Source organism: Schistocerca nitens, chromosome 9 (genome assembly GCF_023898315.1).
Source record: "Schistocerca nitens isolate TAMUIC-IGC-003100 chromosome 9, iqSchNite1.1, whole genome shotgun sequence".
Taxonomy (NCBI): Eukaryota; Metazoa; Arthropoda; class Insecta; order Orthoptera; family Acrididae; genus Schistocerca; species Schistocerca nitens.
In genome coordinates, this window is record NC_064622.1 from 101,429,699 (window position 1) to 101,449,642 (window position 19,944).

Below are 19,944 nucleotides of genomic sequence, written 5' to 3' on the forward strand. Positions count from 1 at the left end.
CCCCATACCATCACGCTGGGTGATACGCCAGTATGGCGATGACGAATACACGCTTCCAATGTGCGTTATCCGCGATGTCGCCAAACACGGATGCCACCGTCAGGATGCTGTAAACAGAACCTGGATTCATCCGAAAAAATGACGTTTTGCCAATCGTGCACCGAGATTCGTCGTTGAATACACCATCGCAGGCGCTCCTGTCTGTGATGCAGAGTCAAGGGTAACCGCAGCAACGGTCTCCGAGCTGATAGTCCATGCTGCTGCAAACGTCGTCGAACTGTTCGTGCGTATGGGTGTTATCTTGCAAACGTCCCCATCTGTTGACCCCGGGATCGACACGTGGCTGCTCGATCCGTTACAGCCATTCGGATAAGATGCCTGTCATTACGACTGCTAGTGATACGAGGCCGTTGGGATCCAGCACGGCGTTCCGTATTACCCTCCTGAACCCACCGATTCCATATTCTGCTAACAGTCATTGGATCTCGACCAACGCGAGCACCAATGTCGCGATACGATAAACCGCAATCGCGATAGGCTACAATCCGAACTTTATCAAAGTCGGAAACGTGATGGTACGCATTTGTCCTCCTTACACGAGGCATCACAACAACGTTTCACCTGGCAACGCCAGTCAACTGCTGTTTGTGTTTGAGAAGTCGATTGGAAACTTTCCTCACGTCAGTACTTTGTTGGCGTCGCCACCGGCGCGAACCTTGTGTGAATGCTCTGAAAAGCTCATCATTTGCATATCATAGCATCTTCTTCCTGTCGGTTAAATTTCGCCTCTGCAGCACGTCGTCTTCGTGGTGTAACAATTTTAATGGCCAGTAGTGTATGTGGGACCCAAAACCACATCAGTCGATGCTATACACTAAGAGAGTATTACGTCTACCTGTGGTGTCGACCACAATACTGTTGTAGAGTATTAGTAGAACTACCCTTCAGCCAGTTTTGGAGCCAGCACAGCTACCGAGAAGAAGAGAAGAGGCTTATGCACAAAGAAGTAGGTTTGTTCCAAGTGGTAGGAAGGGAATTTAGGTGAATGTGCGGAAGAAATGATAATAAACACTTGCATTAACGTGTATCACAAAACATATTATTTGACAAGAATACATTTTCAACACTGCAGTGAGAAATCCGTTTGCTGGTGTTGTGCGAAGTATTCTGTTTCGCTGCTCGTGCGCGCAGTGCCCGTTCAGGCCGTGACGTCTACGATTCGGCGATCCTGGTGAAGTAGGGCAGGGTGCTGAGAGGCGCGTAGTAGTCGTAGAGCCAGCGCGGGCCGCGCACCGTGGGGTGCTCCGGGTCTGCCTCGTCCCTCCAGGTGCCCGCCGGCAGGTAGACGTCGCGCGCGACGACGCCCTCGTCCAGCACCGGGGCCACCAGCAGGTCCTCGCCCAGCAGGAACTCTGCGCACAAGGACACACAGAGCGCTGTGTGACAGAGGCAGGTTACGTAACATTTACCAGAATACTACCGCCTGACTACAAGTGACCGAGTGACAAATCAGTACCTGTCGACAGTACAGCATCGCTAAGCTGCTGACATTGTACCCGGTGACCCTACCGAAAAAATTAAGCGGTGAAGAGGGGAACTTGCAAATAGTTCAAATGGCTCTGAGCACTATGGGACTTAACTTCTGAGGTCATCAGTCCCCTAGAACTTGCTGTTGTTGTTCTGGTCTTCAGTCCTGAGACTGGTTTGATGCTGCTCTCCATGCTACTCTATCCCGTGCAAGCTTCTTCATCTCCCAGTACCTACTGCAGCATACATCCTTCTGAATCTGCGTAGTGTATTCATCTCTTGGTCTCCCTCTACGATTTTTACCCTCCACGCTGTCCTCCAATACTAAATTGCCGATCCATCTATGTCTCAGAACATCTCCTACCAACCGATCCCTTCTTCTAGTCAAGTTGTGCCACAAGCTCCTCTTCTCCCCAATTCTATTCAATACCTCCTCATTAGTTATGTGATCTACCCATCTAATCTTCAGCATTCTTCTGTAGCACCACATTTCGAAAGCTTCTATTCTCTTGTTGTACGAACTATTTATCGTCCACGTTTCACTTCCATACATGGCCTCCGGGAGAGGCTACAACCCTGTCTCACTCCCTTCCCAACCGCTGCTTCCCTTTCATGCCCCTCGACTCTTATACCTGCCATCTGCATTCTGTACAAATTGTAAATAGCCTTTCGCTCCCTGTATTTTACCCCTGCCACCTTCAGAATATGAAAGAGAGTATTCCAGTCAACATTGTCAAAAGCTTTCTCTAAGTTTACAAATGCTAGAAACGTAGGTTTGCCTTTCCTTAATCTTTCTTCTACGATAAGTCGTAACGTCAGTATTGCCTCACGTGTTCCAACATTTCTACGGAATCCAAACTGATCTTCCCCGAGGTCTGCTTCTATCAGTTTTTCCATTCGTCTGTAAAGAATTCGCGTTAGCATTTTTCAGCTGTGACTTATTAAACTGATAGTTGGGAAATTTTTACATCTGTCAACACCTGCTTTCTTTGGGATTGGAATTATTATATTCTAGAACTTAGAACTACTTAAACCTAACTAACCTAAGGGCATCACACACATCCATGCCCGAGGCAGGATTCGAACCTGCGACCGTGGCGGTCGCTCGGTTCCAGACTGTAGCGCCTAGAACCGCTCGGCCACTTGCCAGTGGTGTGTTGTCAGTTAAAGACTAAAGAACTCCCATGAGCTGTTAAATAAAGACCTGAACTGTCATCCAATTGGGAAGGTGGTCTCATCACAAGTGTTTTTAGAAATAATGACATGCGAATACATTTGTTTAATGTACAGCGGGCGATGAAAAAATTTCATTCTGGGGGAGTTGCCGCAACGTAGCGGGTCCCCGATGTAGGTATACAGGGTGAACATTAATAAAACCGACAAACCGCAGGGTCGGTATTTGACTGGAAATGGAGGATAGAGGTCCTACGAACATGTGTCCTGAAATGTGTCACTGCCACGGTAGAAAGCGATAACGAATGAAAGTTCCTCTGACCATGTGCCATGTGTTCCTTGTGTGTTGAAGGCTGTGTGATTGACGCAGTTCTGTGACCAGCATAATGGTCCGGTATTCATAGCGGGACCAAGCCAAAATAGTCGAATCCCTGCCCACACGCTGATGTTTAGATTAGATCAGTCAGTTTTTTGTTCCATAGATACGTGCTGAGGAAATCGTCGTGGATGTAAAACATGTCTTTTTTTAGCTGAAATAACAATAATAATAGTATGAATATATACAATACATCATTTGTTTCTATTAAAAAATTCGTCAATGGAATAGAAGGAGTTGGCTACTAGTAAGTCTTTCAGGCTCCTTTTAAACTGATCTTTATTTGTAACTAAATTTTTTATGTTTGCTGGAAAATTATTGAAAATGAGTGTTCCTGAGTAGTGGACTCCTTTTTGAACTAAAGTAAGTGCTATTAAGTCCTTGTGCAAATCACTTTTGTTCCTGGTATTGTATGTACGAACTGAGCTGTTTGTTGGGAGAAGAGATATATTATTTAGAACAAATTTCATTAAGGAGTAAATATACTGAGAGGCAGCAGTTAGCATACCTAGTTCTTTGAGGAGGTTTCTACAGGACGTCCGTGAATTTGCTCCACAAATAATAAGTATTACACGCTTTTGGACTCTGAAAACTTTTGTTTGAGTTGAAGAGTTACCCAAAAATATTATACCATATGACATTATGGAATGAAAGTAGGCAAAGTATGCAAGCTTTTTCATTTTTATGTCGCCTATGTCTGCTAACCCTCAAATTGCAAATACAGATTTGTTAAGGCGTTTTTGCAGTTCTGTGGTATGCTCCTCCAAACTGAATTTATTATCAAGTTTTAATTCCAGGAATTTAAGACTGTCAACCTCTTCTATCTGCTCTTCTTAATACTTTGTACATATGCTGGGTAGAAACCTCTTACAGGTTCTGAATTGCATATAGTGAGTCTTTTCGAAGTTTAATGTCAGTGAGTTGGCTTTATACCATTTATTAATATCCATGAAAATATCATTAGCAGATCTTTCTAGAACTACACTCGACATACTATTTATTGCAATACTTGAGTCATCTCTTAACAAAACGAACTCTGCTTCTGGCAGTGTAACTGTTGAGAGGTCATTAATGTACACAAGAAAAAGCAATGGCCCTAGGGTGGATCCTTGTGCGACACCACATGTAATTTCTTCCCATTCTGGTGATGACTGATGACATGCTATTTGCTCCTGTTCCTTTCTGGTTCTACCAGTCTCATGCTGATGTTGAATCAGTGCTGATGAGACCCCTCGACCATTCCCTGAGGATTGTTTGTAGTCCACAGATATCCATTATGCAGATTAACGATGCCAATTCTGGTAAACGATCTTCGTCGGTAAAGAGGATTGATGATAGAAATACAATAATTGTGATGGTCTGGTGCAAAAACCATGGACAAAATTCTTCCCTTAGGGTGAAATCCGCTGCTGTTAAACCTTGCAGTCGCAGCAGGTTATACGGATAGTAGCGGCTGTCATGCAGGGGACTCACAATCGTTCTTTGGTATAGACTATCTTGGCGGGCCACTTCCCTAGAGCTTGTACTAGGGTCTGTTTCAGTATCCCATAGCACTCGGACCTCAAAATCTGGTGTACGGAGAGTCCGCCGCCTACCTGCACGTTCGTCTGTCTGAAAGGATCCTTGATCACACTGAAACGTCCCCTTAGAAAAATTAATGAATTACTGTGCTGCTAAACCTCTTACATTATTTGCTTTTCAAACAGCTGAGCAAAACTGAACGTGCTCACACATTTCGCTCTTTATCTATTCTGATCAACACTAAACTGACACACAATATTTTTAGCGCAACGCAATCTGACTTTCAATAATCCCTACAAGAGAATGGCTCTGACTAACATTAACCTATACGTTTCACAAATCACTTACCTCACAAGAATCTTCGTTACTCGAACTACTGCAATACAGCGAGCGCCACTATTGCCAGCTAAATAAAAGATTCAAACTACTGAAGGCACTAACTACTGATAGCAAATGAAAAATTTTGATAAAGAACAATATATATATATATATATATATATATATATATATATATATATATATATATATACTCCTGGAAATGGAAAAAAGAACACATTGACACCGGTGTGTCAGACCCACCATACTTGCTCCGGACACTGCGAGAGGGCTGTACAAGCAATGATCACACGCACGGCACAGCGGACACACCAGGAACCGCGGTGTTGGCCGTCGAATGGCGCTAGCTGCGCAGCATTTGTGCACCGCCGCCGTCAGTGTCAGCCAGTTTGCCGTGGCATACGGAGCTCCATCGCAGTCTTTAACACTGGTAGCATGCCGCGACAGCGTGGACGTGAACCGTATGTGCAGTTGACGGACTTTGAGCGAGGGCGTATAGTGGGCATGCGGGAGGCCGGGTGGACGTACCGCCGAATTGCTCAACACGTGGGGCGTGAGGTCTCCACAGTACATCGATGTTGTCGCCAGTGGTCGGCGGAAGGCGCACGTGTCCGTCGACCTGGGACCGGACCGCAGCGACGCACGGATGCACGCCAAGACCGTAGGATCCTACGCAGTGCCGTAGGGGACCGCACCGCCACTTCCCAGCAAATTAGGGACACTGTTGCTCCTGGGGTATCGGCGAGGACCATTCGCAACCGTCTCCATGAAGCTGGGCTACGGTCCCGCACACCGTTAGGCCGTCTTCCGCTCACGCCCCAACATCGTGCAGCCCGCCTCCAGTGGTGTCGCGACAGGCGTGAATGGAGGGACGAATGGAGACGTGTCGTCTTCAGCGATGAGAGTCGCTTCTGCCTTGGTGCCAATGATGGTCGTATGCGTGTTTGGCACCGTGCAGGTGAGCGCCACAATCAGGACTGCATACGACCGAGGCACACAGGGCCAACACCCGGCATCATGGTGTGGGGAGCGATCTCCTACACTGGCCGTACACCACTGGTGATCGTCGAGGGGACACTGAATAGTGCACGGTACATCCAAACCGTCATCGAACCCATCGTTCTACCATTCCTAGACCGGCAAGGGAACTTGCTGTTCCAACAGGACAATGCACGTCCGCATGTATCCCGTGCCACCCAACGTGCTCTAGAAGGTGTAAGTCAACTACCCTGGCCAGCAAGATCTCCGGATCTGTCCCCCATTGAGCATGTTTGGGACTGGATGAAGCGTCGTCTCACGCGGTCTGCACGTCCAGCACGAACGCTGGTCCAACTGAGGCGCCAGGTGGAAAGGCATGGCAAGCCGTTCCACAGGACTACATCCAGCATCTCTACGATCGTCTCCATGGGAGAATAGCAGCCTGCATTGCTGCGAAAGGTGGATATACACTGTACTAGTGCCGACATTGTGCATGCTCTGTTGCCTGTGTCTATGTGCCTGTGGTTCTGTCAGTGTGATCATGTGATGTATCTGACCCCAGGAATGTGTCAATAAAGTTTCCCCTTCCTGGGACAATGAATTCACGGTGTTCTTATTTCAATTTCCAGGAGTATATATATATATATATATATATATATATATATATATATATATATATATATATATATATATAAAATCAGTCCATGATATCCAATATTACAAATTTACTCTTTCTGATGAACACACGTCCAGATCGTCCGCTCTCAAAATTCCGCCATCTCTCTCCCCACATCCACCACTGCTGGCGGCTCACCTCCAACTGCGAAACGCTACGCGCTGTTAACAGCCAACTGCCCAACACTACAATAACTTATTCCAACAATGCCGAACATCCACAGGCTGCACACAGCACAGTCAGTGATTTTCATATAGAGCGCTACATGGCGTTACCAACATAAAAACCTAAACAGCCTACTTACAACACGAACTCCGAAAAAGGGCCTTGAAATGTTGCCTGATGTGGGTGGTGTCTGTGAGGGTACTTGTTTTGGTATAGCCGTGGTCCCTGTCGACACTTTTTCATCTGCTTGGCTGCAAACAAACACCATCTCGGCTTGTTCCCTACATGAATACCAGACCATTCTGCTGCTTACAGTACGCTGCATCAATCATGCAGCCTGTAGCACACAGGAAACACACGGCGTGAGATCAGAAATTGGAAATTTGTGGTGAGTTCCTATGGGACCAAACTGCTGAGGTCATCGGCCCCTAGGCTTACACACTACTTAATCTAACTTAAACCAACTTACGCTGAGGACAACACACACGCCCAAGCCCGAGGGAGGACTCAGTCGGGGGGAGCCGCGCTAACCGTGACAAGGCGCCGTAGACCTCGCGGCTACCCCGCGCGGCTCGTGATCAGAGAAAGTGTTATTAGTCAGTGATATCTACCGTGAAAACGATGCATTTCCGTACACATATTCATTAGAACTTTTTTTCCCCACTTCCACACAGGAATCCGTTCCTGCAGTTTTTCGGTTTTATTAATGTTTACCCTGTATATGCACCGACATGGAGACAGGGAATTAGCGAAGCATTCTTGTCTTTCCGGCGTGTGTGCGATAAATCAGGAAACGTGAACTATAGTGACGTCATTACCAAATACGTCCAAACAGGGTGAACGTGCTGTTATTCTTTTCTTGGCTGCCGAAAGACAAACACTGGTAGACAGTTATCGGAGAATGGAGAATGTTTATGGGGCAGCACGCCTGTCGAAACCACCGTTGTGGAATGGTGCGCCAAGTTCCACGCCGGTCGCGATTCAGCACAAGACGTCGGTCAGTCTGGACGTTACGCAGAAGTTACACAAACTGAAGTGGGAATCAGTCGAGCACCCGTCGTCCTGATCTCTCTGCATGCGATGATCACGCCTTCTGTCTCTGAAAAAGGCATTCAAGCGTCGACAGTTACTGTCGCACGAGGATGTGCAAGAGGCAGTTACGGACTTCTTCATTCAGTGGGTCACGGCATTTTACCAAACGGCTATCTTGAACCTGGTGCGTCGCTGAGAAGATTGCCTGGATGCTCACGTCGATTTTACCTGATTGCCATACCGATTCTCGATTGTACGGCCTTCGAACGGACACTGTTTGATCGCTCCTTATAGCTATAACGGAAATGAATTTTGTACAGTGAGTAATGAAACATCGAACAATAGGTCATCATTCATCAAGAACCTGTACAAAAGTAGTATAATGTGTACGCTTTCAGTTTATAGAAAAGCCTTGATAAGAGGGTGATCTCTCATACATGCAGTCGCTGAATTTGGACTTGAAAAGAATGTTTATCGTAACACTTCATTATACGATGTAGATCAGTACATAATTCAAGAACAAAATCTCGGCACAGTATTGCAAATAGAGGACTTCTCGCTATCATATGTTCTTCGGAACATCTCACTAACATATCAGAACACTCTACATTTCATTGAGAAATCAGCAGTCTTCCGAAACAGCATCAATCGACTTATCTGCCGCAGCTTCTAACCTTGGTAACTCAGAGCAAATCAGTAAACATTCTCAAACCAGTGCAGTTAATTCAGAAAGCCCACATGGCTTCTTAATGTAGCTAACGCAAATTAAGTTTCTCGAGAAGAGTAACCAGATTACATATGAGCCGTGCGCGGATAGTGTTCCCGCCATCATGTATTTTACACCCTGTTTTTAACGTACTTCCACCTCACTACGTTAATTTAAATTACTACTGTCACTGAGTTGTTGCTTCGCCTGACCGTGAGCGGCGTTAGCAGCGCGTATCGATATATCCCCTCTCGTAGTATCTTTGCTGGACTGCTATTACTTCCCGGTCGTTGTCTGTCGTAATGAGTTCGGGTTGGGAGTTCGTCCGAAGTTTGGGCTGCCAGTCAGTGAGAACGCGTCTGGAGCGCAGTCCGGACCTGCCAGTCGGGGAGTTGCAATGCGGCACTAGTGCAGTCGAGTTGGAGCAGCAGTGAGGTCTGCGTCGACATGGCTCGCTCGACCACTGCCGCCACGCATCACTTGAGCCGGGCCACGGTCTTGGGGATTAGTCGGTCGGTCGTCCTACCGGACGACGCGTTTTGGTTCGCCGATCGTTGATGAATCGGCTGTGTGTGTGTGCATCGACTCCCGATTTGTCTTCGTGCGTGTTTAGTTACTGCTGAGTGTCGTTTAAGTCTTCGTGCAATGTTTGTCAGGTTGTGGGTGTAGTTGCCGTTATTTCCACTGACGTCTATATTAGATGTTGCCGGCATTCTGAAGGAGTCGGTCGGTCTGCTGAGAAGAGACCATCTCGTTTACGAGTTGGCAGTGAGGCGTCAACTGTTCCGGTTACCTGCCCTGGCCACTAACGTAATTTCAGGCAGCGTCCTTTTCCTCACCGGTTGTCGCTGTCCAACATGGTGTGTAATTTTGACAGCTAATACATACTCCATTGTGGATTTTCACGTTTGTAACGTTGCCGGTTTGAGTTCTGATGTACAGATTGACGGGAAGCAAGTCGTTGTGTCGGTCGGTCCGAGGCTGTCCTCTGGTTGGGTTCCGACGGATGAAGTATAGCTGGGCTCACCACCTGTCTCACCTAAGTGAACGAGGGCAGACCGACCTCCCTCGAGGCTTTCTGAGTGCCACCGGTGTTTAATTATGTGTTGTCAGCTATTTTAAATTTTAGGCTTATGGTTATTTGTTTTATTTTCTTAAAATTTTGCAAAATTAATTTTTAAATTTATCTTTCAAGCTTAAACACTGCGGCCTTCTGCCTTTAAAGTTTATGGTAATATATTTTAAAATTTTGAAGTTTAATTGTGGCTCTCAGCCATTGGTATTGCACCTTGCCTATGTTGCTTCTTTAAATTATTTTATTGCTATCTTAACTGGATTTTTATCTTGTTAAGATTTCTTGTTGGAGGCCCTCAGCCGTGAAAGACGTGCATGCGGTAAAGATTCGGCTATGTGCCGCTTTGGTTGTAAAGGTTATTAAATTACAATAAATGACCATTAGAAGCAGAAACTGACCTCAAGTCTTGGCCCTTTCCACAATGCTACTACCTGTTCTGCCCAGCGGGCGTAGCGGGCGTCTCAAAATATTCTCAATAGACGACTGCTAGCAGTGCAGTAAAGTGTTTACAATGTACTAGAGGGTTACAAGTTTGAATCTACAAAGAGAAGTACTGAGAACATACTACTCGATCAGCTTTCATTTCACGAAAAGTGAAATGACTACGAAATTCGTTTCAAAATGCGGAAGGGTACCATTGATTCCGTATGCGAAGAGATCGCAAAATAACGGTTCGAATATTTAGCAGGAACTTCTGAAATAAGCTAAATGTCACCTAGCTGGCACAATGGCAAGTAATTGCAAAGATCTCGCTCATAATATTCATCGGTGTAGAATCTCCGAACCATCTCGCATCGACAGACGCAGTAAGCTGCAGAATCGACGAGACTGTCTCGGGAACAGAAAACGTGGGACAGAATGGATGTTCGTACAGAAATATATCGGTACGTGGTTCCACATCCGCGATCTTTTCCCACTGGCTGATGGCCTTCGCAGCCCAGCAAAGATACAAACATACAAGGCGGCTCAAAGAGACAGGCCAAGGAGCTTCTTTCTGCTAAGCGAAACTCATCGATGATACACAAGCAAATCTTGCAAAGGTAATCACGCGATTTAGGAAAAGCAATAATATTGTAGGCGAAAAGTGAAAATGCAAATAAAGAGATGGTTTTCATATTTTGGATCTTTCCTTTGCTAGTACGTGAACGTTAGGTAACATTCACTTGTTCCGCAAAATTATGGCACAGAAGCCGCAAGTGAAAGTCCGTCAGTGCGATCTCCTGCAATATTTGGTCGTTGTTGTTGTGGTCTTCAGTCCAGAGACTGGTTTGATGCAGCTCTCCATGCTACTCTATCCTGTGCAAGCTTCTTCATCTCTCAGTAGCTACTGCAACCTACATCCTTCTGAATCTGCTTAGTGTATTCATCTCTTGGTCTCCCTCTACGATTTTTACCCTCCGCGCTGCCCTCCAATAGTAAATTGGTTATCCCTTGATGCCTCAGAATATGTCCTACCAACCGGTCCCTTATTCTAGTCAAGTTGTGCCACAAGCCCCTCTTCTCCCCAATTCTATTATATATCTCCTCATTAGTTATGTGATCTACCCATCTAATCTTCACCATCCGTCTGTAGCACCACATTTCGAAAGCTTCTATTCTCTTTTTGTCTAAACTATTTATTGTCCACGTTTCACTTCCATATATGGTTACACTCCACACAAATACATTCAGAAAACACTTCCTGACACCTAAATCCATACTCGATGTTAACAAATTTCTCTTCTTCAGAAACGCTTTCCTTGACATTGCCAGTCTAGATTTTTTATCCTCTCTACTTCGACCATCATCAGTTATTTTGCTCCCCAAACAGCAAAACTCATTTACTACTTTAAGCGTCTCATTTCCTAATTCAATTCCCTCGGCATCACCCGACTTAATTCGACTACATTCCATTATCCTCGTTTTGCTTTTGTTGATGTTCATCTTATATCCTCCTTTCAAGACACTGTCCATTACGTTCAGCTGCTCTTCCAGGTCCTTTGCTGTGTCTGACAGAATTACAATGTCATCGGCGAAGCTTTTGTTTCTTCTCCATGGATTTTAATTCCTACTCAAATTGTTCTTTTGTTTCCTTTACTGCTCGTTCAGTATACAGATTAAATAATATCAGGGATAGGCTACAACCCTGTCTCACTCCCTTCCCAAACACTGCCTCCCTTTCATGCCCCTCGACTCTTATAGCTGCCATCTGGTTTCTGTACAAATTGTAAATAGCCTTTCGCTCCCTGTATTTTATCCCTACCACCTTCAGAATTTGAAAGAGAGTATTCCAGTCAACATTGTCAAAAGCTTTCTCTAAGTCTACAAATGCCAGAGACGTGGGTTTGCCCTTCCTTAATCTATTTTCTAAGATAAATCGTAGCGTCAATATTGCCTCAAGTGTTCCAACATTTCTTCGGAATCCAAATTGATCTTCTCAGAAGTCGGCTTCTACCAGTTTTTCCATTCGTCTGTAAATAATTCGTGTTAGTATTTTGCAGCTGTGGCTTATTAAACTGATAGTTCGGTAATTTTCATATCTGTCAACACCTGTTTTCTTTGGGATTGGAATTATTATATTCTTCTTGAAGACTGAGGGTATTTCGCCTGTCTCATACATCTTGCTCACCAGATGGTAGAGTTTTGTCAGGACTGGCTCTCCCAAGGTTATCAGTAGTTCTACTGGAATGTTGTCTCCTCCCGGGGCCTTTTTTCGATTTAGGTCTTTCAGTGCTCTGTAAAACTCTTTACGCAGTATAATATCTCCCATTACATAGTTGGTCGAGATCGCTGAAAATGAAATGACATTTTGACAGACTGCGGATTAGTTCACAGGTGAGCATGTGATCGCAAGATTATTTTTCGCTCTATCCTAGTCAGTTAATGACTATGTAAGGGGAAAATCAGGTGTTCCGTGTATGTACCTTTAATGTCGCCTCGGTGAACACAGATTTTGGTAGAATTCTCGTACATCATCAATACACCACAATACTTCGCCGTTATGAATAATTACTGTACAAATCTGATGAAAAAAGTTTATACCGCAGAACGCATGTCTGCTTGTTGCAAACTGGTGTGCCTCCTACACGCGTGATAATCAGCGTCGGACTTTAGAGCGTGCCACACACATGCACCAGGCAGTCTCAGCGTGGCGCCACACACACACACACACACACACACACACACACACACACACACACACACACACACACACACACACACACAGTGTGGTCAGCCGCCTCCTATATGACGAGCATACCGGAACTATACTTCATACTTCCGCTACAAGACATTCAAATAGGTCATTCATCCGTCAATAGTTACATCTGCCACCACAGAGAGCGCTTGGTCCCAGAACTATTTGATGCATCGCCAAATGGACCGCAGTCGCAGATTCAAAGGCCGAGTGCAGGATTTCAGCAGCCACACGGTCACTCGGACAGTTCCAGGTATGATTCAGTTGCCTCCAGTCACCTGCAGTTCTGTTTCCATTAGCTTACAGCTGCCTACAATGACTATTCAGTTCCAATCTGAAATCATCAGTTGCCGACCAGTTACAGTCGTCAAACAGTTAACACCGGGTGCCATCCCACCGCTGGCGTGCTCCAAGGCCTCGTTCTGTTTCCTGTCCTTTATCTCCTTTACACTGCTGATTTGCCCAAACCAACCCCACCCGTAGTCCATCTCCTTCAGTATGCTGATGACACCACATCTCTCGCCCTCTAACCTACACTCCAGAAATACCAACGGTCCCTCCAAATCCACCGTGATCAGTTTACCTTTCGATTTTAACAATGGCTCCTCAGGATCACCCCTCCAGAAGCCAGGCAATGATTATAGAAAGAACCACCCACATCTTCCCTCTTAATGACATTTACCTTATCATTTATTCACAATCCTGTCCAGTTAACTTATATACTAAAACATCTTGGACTGACCCTCGACTGGCAACTATTGTGGAAACCAGCGTTACTAACCATTCAATAATCTAGAACTACCTCCTGGTCGAACCTGGTGATTACACCTCTCAACTATTCTCCATCCAAGAAAACCTTGATTCGACCCATCCTCTACTATGCAAATGTTGCATGGATATCCGTCCCCACCAAAGTTCTATAAATCCCTCCACATCGTCGAACGCCATACTCTCCTTCTTACTTTCCATATCCGTTTAGCTTCCCTCATGTGTATCCTCTACCGTCTCATCAAATTCTCTCTCTTCCTCAACCACATCCAACACCTCCTTAACTCCTCTGTTAACTGTAAACTAGATCCAAATAGCCTCGTTGTCTCCCCTCTGATCACCAATCCCAGTACACTGCCACACCTCTACAAAACTACACGCACTACATACCCTATCCAAACGCAATTTCAACCTACTCCCTCTCCTAGACAATGAGATCCGCCCCTATATTTATCCCTCCTACGAACTTTATAACTCTTCCCTTCCAATCACATTCCACACCAGGGCTCCCCTCTCCTTTTCCCTCTCCACCCATCCCCGTCGCTTTCCTCTTTAAACCACTACCCTCAACACGCAGCAAACTCTCCCATCTTCTGTAGTCACACTATCCACCACAACACCTACTTCCATAGTTTCCTTCCCAACAGACCTCTATCTTTTTCTAACCACGCACCTCAACCCTATGGAACTTCTTCTCTCGTCTCGAAATGCTCCTTCGCCGTGCAGGTCCTTCAAATTTGAAGTGAAAGTGGAGTGTTTCAGAATAATTTCATCAATTTCTGCTGTGTCTTTAAAATGTTCATCTTTTCGTTTTTTAGCTGTTAGTTGTTTGATTTTTTTAATTTTAAAAAGGAACACAGTCTCAAACATTTTTGTTGAGGCAAAAAAACAGAAAGCCATCCTATTTATTGTTCTTGAAATCATGTGCTAATAACATTCCTTCTCATGCGGCTGGGTGAGTGGGTGGGGGGAGGAAATAAAAATAAAGAAAAAAATCCGTGTGCTGAACACTAATCGAAGTGTTTAACTACTAAGAGACTGAATTTATGAACTCTCAAACTGTAGTCTATACTGAACCTCAGTCACATTAATTAGTAATCATTTACTGTCAGCCCAGGTTACATTTGTAAATTTACATCAGTGCTATAGTGCTATACCTCTTCGCAAAACAAAAGCTGAGCACATTTTGATATACATTATTTTAATAGGTTGTTGTTCTTGTTTCTCATATGTTGCTGCAATGGTTGTTTCACATATGTTCGCCCTTGTGGAGACCGAGGAAGCAGGGTACTATCTTACAGCCGTGCAAATCTGTAGCTGGGTTTTTCTTCCTGCTACCTTTGTGTTGGACAGATGTATTACATAAACGAAATAAAGTCACGCGCTTATGGAGACGTGTTAATTTAGGCAGCAAAATACTTTTGTCGGTACGTTAAACGTATTCGCAATTGTGAATAAGGACAATCATCAGCTGTAGAATAGATTGACGACAGTGAAAATTTGTGCCGGACAGCGACTCGAACTTGGATTTCCCGCTTATCGGGCGACCGGTCGCCTTACCATTGAGCTATCCAGGCACGATCCACAGCCAGGCCCAAACTTCCGTATGTAGTCACCATTTGTCGGTGGTGGTTAATGAACACACAATGCGGAGGAAAGACCACCGGAGTGGAGACAGAAAGTGGGAGAAAAACTAGGTTAGAAGAAAGCAGCAGGCGATACCTGAGTCGATAGTGTGCGCTACGGAGTCGCTGGGGTCGACCCACCAGACGGGCAGGTTGACCGGCGAGCCGTCGGCCGCCGCCTTCTGCAGGAGCTGCTCGATGACCGGCGCGTACTGGGCGCGCAGCTCCATCAGGCTGCGGCAGATCTCCAGCGTCTGGAACACGGCCGGCGGCCACAGGTCAGGCGGGTCACCGACCTCGCCCGGAGGAACTCGGCAGCAGAATCGACGGTGGAAAACGTTAACTACGGACAACAATCTGAGTGCAGCGTAACTATTACCTCTCAACCGTGGTTTCAATCACTGAATCTAGAGCCCTATTCCTCGACGAGTACGTTTCACAGTTTCCACCCAGACCAGCAGAAATCATGAAATAAGCGAGGAAGGGTAAATACGAGACTCGGGGAGAGGTAGTATCCTTCCGGTGTTTTGGAGAGGCACAGCTGTGTTAGTTCTGGAGTCACGCTGAGAGAGCCGTCGGGTCAGACGCGGGTTCCCAGGTAGATGCCGTGTTTCTTGACTTCCGCAAGGCGTTCGATACAGTTCCACACAGTCGTTTAATGAACAAAGTAAGAGCATATGGACTATCAGACCAATTGTGTGAGCCGGCCGAAGTGGCCGCGCGGTTCTGGCGCTGCAGTCTGGAACCGCGAGACCACTACGGTCGCAGGTTCGAATCCTGCCTTGGGCATGGATGTGTGTGATGTCCTTAGGTTAGTTAGGTTTAACTAGTTCTAAGTTCTAGGGAACTTATGACCTCAGCAGTTGAGTCCCATAGTACTCAGAGCCATTTGAACCATTTGAATTGTGTGATTGGATTGAAGAGTTCCTAGATAAAAGAACGCAGCATGTTATTCTCAATTGAGAGAAGTCTTTCGGAGTAAGAGTGATTTCAGGTGTGCCGCAGGGGAGTGTCGGAGGACCGTTGCAATTCACAATATACATAAATGACCTGTAGATAACATCGGAAGTTCACTGAGGCTTTTTGCGGATCATGCTGTAGTACGAGGTGCGGCTAGAAAAAAACCGGACTGATGCTGGAAAAAACATTTATTTACAATTATTTACAATTTCATGTTATCTCCTTCAATGTACTCTCCTCCTCGGTCTCTACACCGCTCCGTACGAATTTTCCACTGTTCATAGCAATGCTGCAGATCATTTTCGGTAAGTCCATACATTACTTCCGTCGCTTTTTCTTTTACTGCTTCAACAGTCTCAAATCTAGTTCCTTTCAAAGCTGACTTGACTTTAGGGAAAAGAAAAAAGTCACAGGGGGCCAAATCAGGTGAGTAGGGTGGATGATCTAAGATGGGAATGTTGTGTTTTGCCAGAAACGTCTTCACTGACAACGCACTGTGAGCTGGGGCATTGTCTTGGTGAAGGATCCATGACTTTTTTTCTCCACAAATCGTTTCGTTTTCTCCGTACTCGCTCACGTAGGGTAGCCAGGACGCTAATGTAGTAATGCTGATTCACTGTTTGTCCCTCTGGTACCCAATCAATGTGCACAATCCCTTTGATGTCAAAAAAAACAACAATCATCATTGCCTTGAATTTCGATTTTGACATTCGTGCTTTTTTTGTCGTGGAGAACCAGGAGTTTTCCAATGCATCGGTTGGCGTTTAGTTTCGGGATCGTAAGTAAAAAACCACGATTCATCGCAAGTAATAACATTTTGTAAGAAGGTGGGATCACTTTCAATGTTTTCCAGGATGTCAGAACAAATCATTCTTCGGCGTTCTTTCTGTTCAATTGTGAGACACTTTGGAACCATTTTTGAACACACTTTGTTCATGTTGAAACTTTCATGAAGAATCTGCCTAACACTTTCCTTGTCAACTCCTGTTAACTCAGACACTGCTCTGATTGTTAAACGGCGATCTTGTCGAACAAGTTTACCGATTTTTTCAATGTTTGCATCAGTTTTTGCTGACAATGGTCTGCCAGTGCGAGTGTCATCACTGGTGTCTTCGTGGCCATCTTTAAATCGTTTAAACCACTCAAACACTTGTGTTCGCGATAAACAATCATCGCCGTACACTTGTTGTAACATTACAAACGTTTCACTTGCAGATTTTCCTAGTTTGAAACAAAATTTGATGTTAACACGCTGTTCTTTCTGTACACTCAACATTTTCCGACGCACAGACAAAACGTCAACTACTTAAAACAAACGCCACGGGCAGACTGAGTGCAGGAGGCAGATGAAACTCGAGCAGTAGGCGGAGCGAGAGTCACGTGACAGGCCACGCGACTTTCAGCCTTATTGCATTCGTTTTATTGTTTCACCAGTACTAGTCCGGTTTTTTTCTAGCCACACCTCGTATATCGAGAGATTGTAACAATGGAAAATTGTTCTGAAATGCAGGAGGATCTGCAACGAATTGACGCATGGTGCAGGGAACGGCAATTGAATCTCAATGTAGACAAGTGTAATGTGCTGCGAATACACGGAAAGTAAGATCCTTTATCATTTAGCTACAATATAGCAGGTCAGCAACTGCAAGCAGTTAATTCCATAAATTATCTGGGAGTACACATTAGGATTGATTTAAAATGGAATGATCATATAAAATTAATCGACGGTAAAGCAGATGCCAGACTGAGATTCATTGGAAGAAACCTAAGGAAATACAGTCCGAAAACAAAGGAAGTAGGTTACAGTACACTTGTTCGCCCACTGCTTGAATACTGCTCACCGGTGTGGTATCCGTACCAGATAGGATTGATAGAAGAGACAAAGAAGATCCAACGGAGAGCAGCGCGCTTCGTTACAGGATCATTTAGTAATCGCGAAAGCGTTACGGACATGATAGATAAACTCCAGTGGAAGACTCTGCAAGAGAGACGCTCAGTAGCTCGGTACCGGCTTTTGTTGAAGTTTCGAGAACATACCTTCACCGAGGAGTCAAACAGTATATTACTCCCTCCTACGTATATCTCGCGAAGAGACCAAGAGGATAAAATCAGAGAGATTAGAGCTCACACAGAGGCATAGCGACAGTCTTTCTTTCCACGAACAATACGAGAGAAGGGCGAATCGATAGAGGAACTCAAAGTACCCTCCGCCATACACCGTCAGGTGTAGATGTAGATACAGCTGGTGGTGACACAGGGAACTTTGCCGACAGAACTGTATGTCGCGAACATCTAGCGTCTCTACGTGTAACCCTTGTGTGACAGTATCATTGTGCCACTTTCTAATACGACAATACTCGTCGGCACATGAACTATCCGCGTGGCTTTGAGGTGCTCCCACGGTCGGCGAAATTCCCAGCTCCGTCTCTGGTAGAACACATGAGGGACCAGTTTGGACGTCCTCTCTGTCCGACTGCCAGTATGACCAAAGAGGTTGCAACATCATATTGGCAAGTATATGGCAAAGATCAAAGCCAAACAGTTGAACAAGCGTGGTCCAAAGTAGGTACATTCGAAACGAGAAGCAGATACGAAAAAAGAGAGCCTCACAGACAAATTATATACGCTAATAGCCACCGCCTCACAAGATAGCTCAACAGATGACGTGCCAGAAATGGACGCACCTCGTCGTCGAAGTCCCACGGCGTGAAGGAGAACTTGACGGCGGGCATGAAGACGGTGGCCTGCAGCCAGCGCGTGTACAGCTCCTGGGAGGGGAGGACGTGCGTCGCGCCGCCCACCATCTCGGGCATCACGAACGGGTGGCCCACCATGCTGATCTCGAGCAGCTTTGGCAGCAGCGTCCGCAGACCGCCCGAGGCGCCCCAGCTGCTGGACACGATGTCCATCAGGAAGAAGTGAGGCAGCCGCTGGCTCTCCACGGCAGCCTGTATCTCGACAAGGGGCCCGAACTGCGAGGCGGTCGCCGCGTACTCGTCGGTGAAGCGGACGGGGTTCCGCTCCACTGGCTCTATGACGGGCAGCTGCGGCAGCCAGCTCGTCTGGCCGGCATCGAATTCGAACGAGTCGATGCCGGTCTCATTGCGGAGGGCCTGAAAGTAGTTGAGAAATAAACAGTCAGTGGACGTGAAAGGGTGAGATGAAACAGCTTTAGAACAAGTTCGTTGTCGCACTGAATGAACTGATGTATAGAATCAGCCGGTATGTGTATGTATAGTCAGTCGGTACAGCACTTTCCCGCCTGATAAACAAAGTAAGAGTCTACGGAATATCAGACGAGCTGTGTGGCTGGATTGAAGAGTTTTTAGCTAACAGAACACAGCATGTTGTTCTCAATGGAGAGACGTCTACAGACGTTAAAGTAACCTCTGGCGTGTCACAGGGGAATGTTATGGGACCATTGCTTTTCACAATATATATATATATATATATATATATATGACCTAGTAGATAGTGTCGGAAGTTCCATGCGGCTTTTCGCGGATGATGCTGTTGTATACAGAGAAGTTGCAGCATTAGAAAATTGCATTATAATGCAGGAAGATCTGCAGCGGATAGGCACTTGGTGCAGGGAGTGGCCGGCCAGAGTGGCCGAGCGGTTCTAGGCGCTACAGTCTGGAACCGCGCGACCGCTACGGTCGCAGGTTCGAATCCTGCCTCGGGCATGGATGTCCTTAGGTTAGTTAGGTTTAAGTAGTTCTACGTTCTAGGGGACTGATGACCTCAGAAGTTAAGTCCCATAGTGCTCAGAGCCATTTGAACCATTTTTTGGAGGCAGCCAGAAACATTTGCTCTACTAATAGGGGTAATGCCGTTGGACGGAGTACGGC

At 45.8% G+C, this 19,944-nt stretch overlaps 1 protein-coding gene across 1 annotated transcript in view; it reads right to left on the reverse strand.

The window, feature by feature from the left end:
- Positions 1 to 1,088: 1,088 nt before the first annotated feature.
- The window catches only part of LOC126203367 (myogenesis-regulating glycosidase-like), a 41,101-nt gene continuing 22,245 nt past the window's right edge, over positions 1,089 to 19,944 (reverse strand). The window contains exons 4-6 of the mRNA XM_049937664.1: positions 18,778 to 19,206; positions 15,231 to 15,387; positions 1,089 to 1,412 (exon numbers count right to left, since the gene is read on the reverse strand). Of these exons, the coding sequence (XP_049793621.1) occupies positions 1,213 to 1,412; positions 15,231 to 15,387; positions 18,778 to 19,206 (786 nt within the window). The 3' untranslated portion in view covers positions 1,089 to 1,212. The remainder of the gene's footprint in view (positions 1,413 to 15,230; positions 15,388 to 18,777; positions 19,207 to 19,944) is intronic.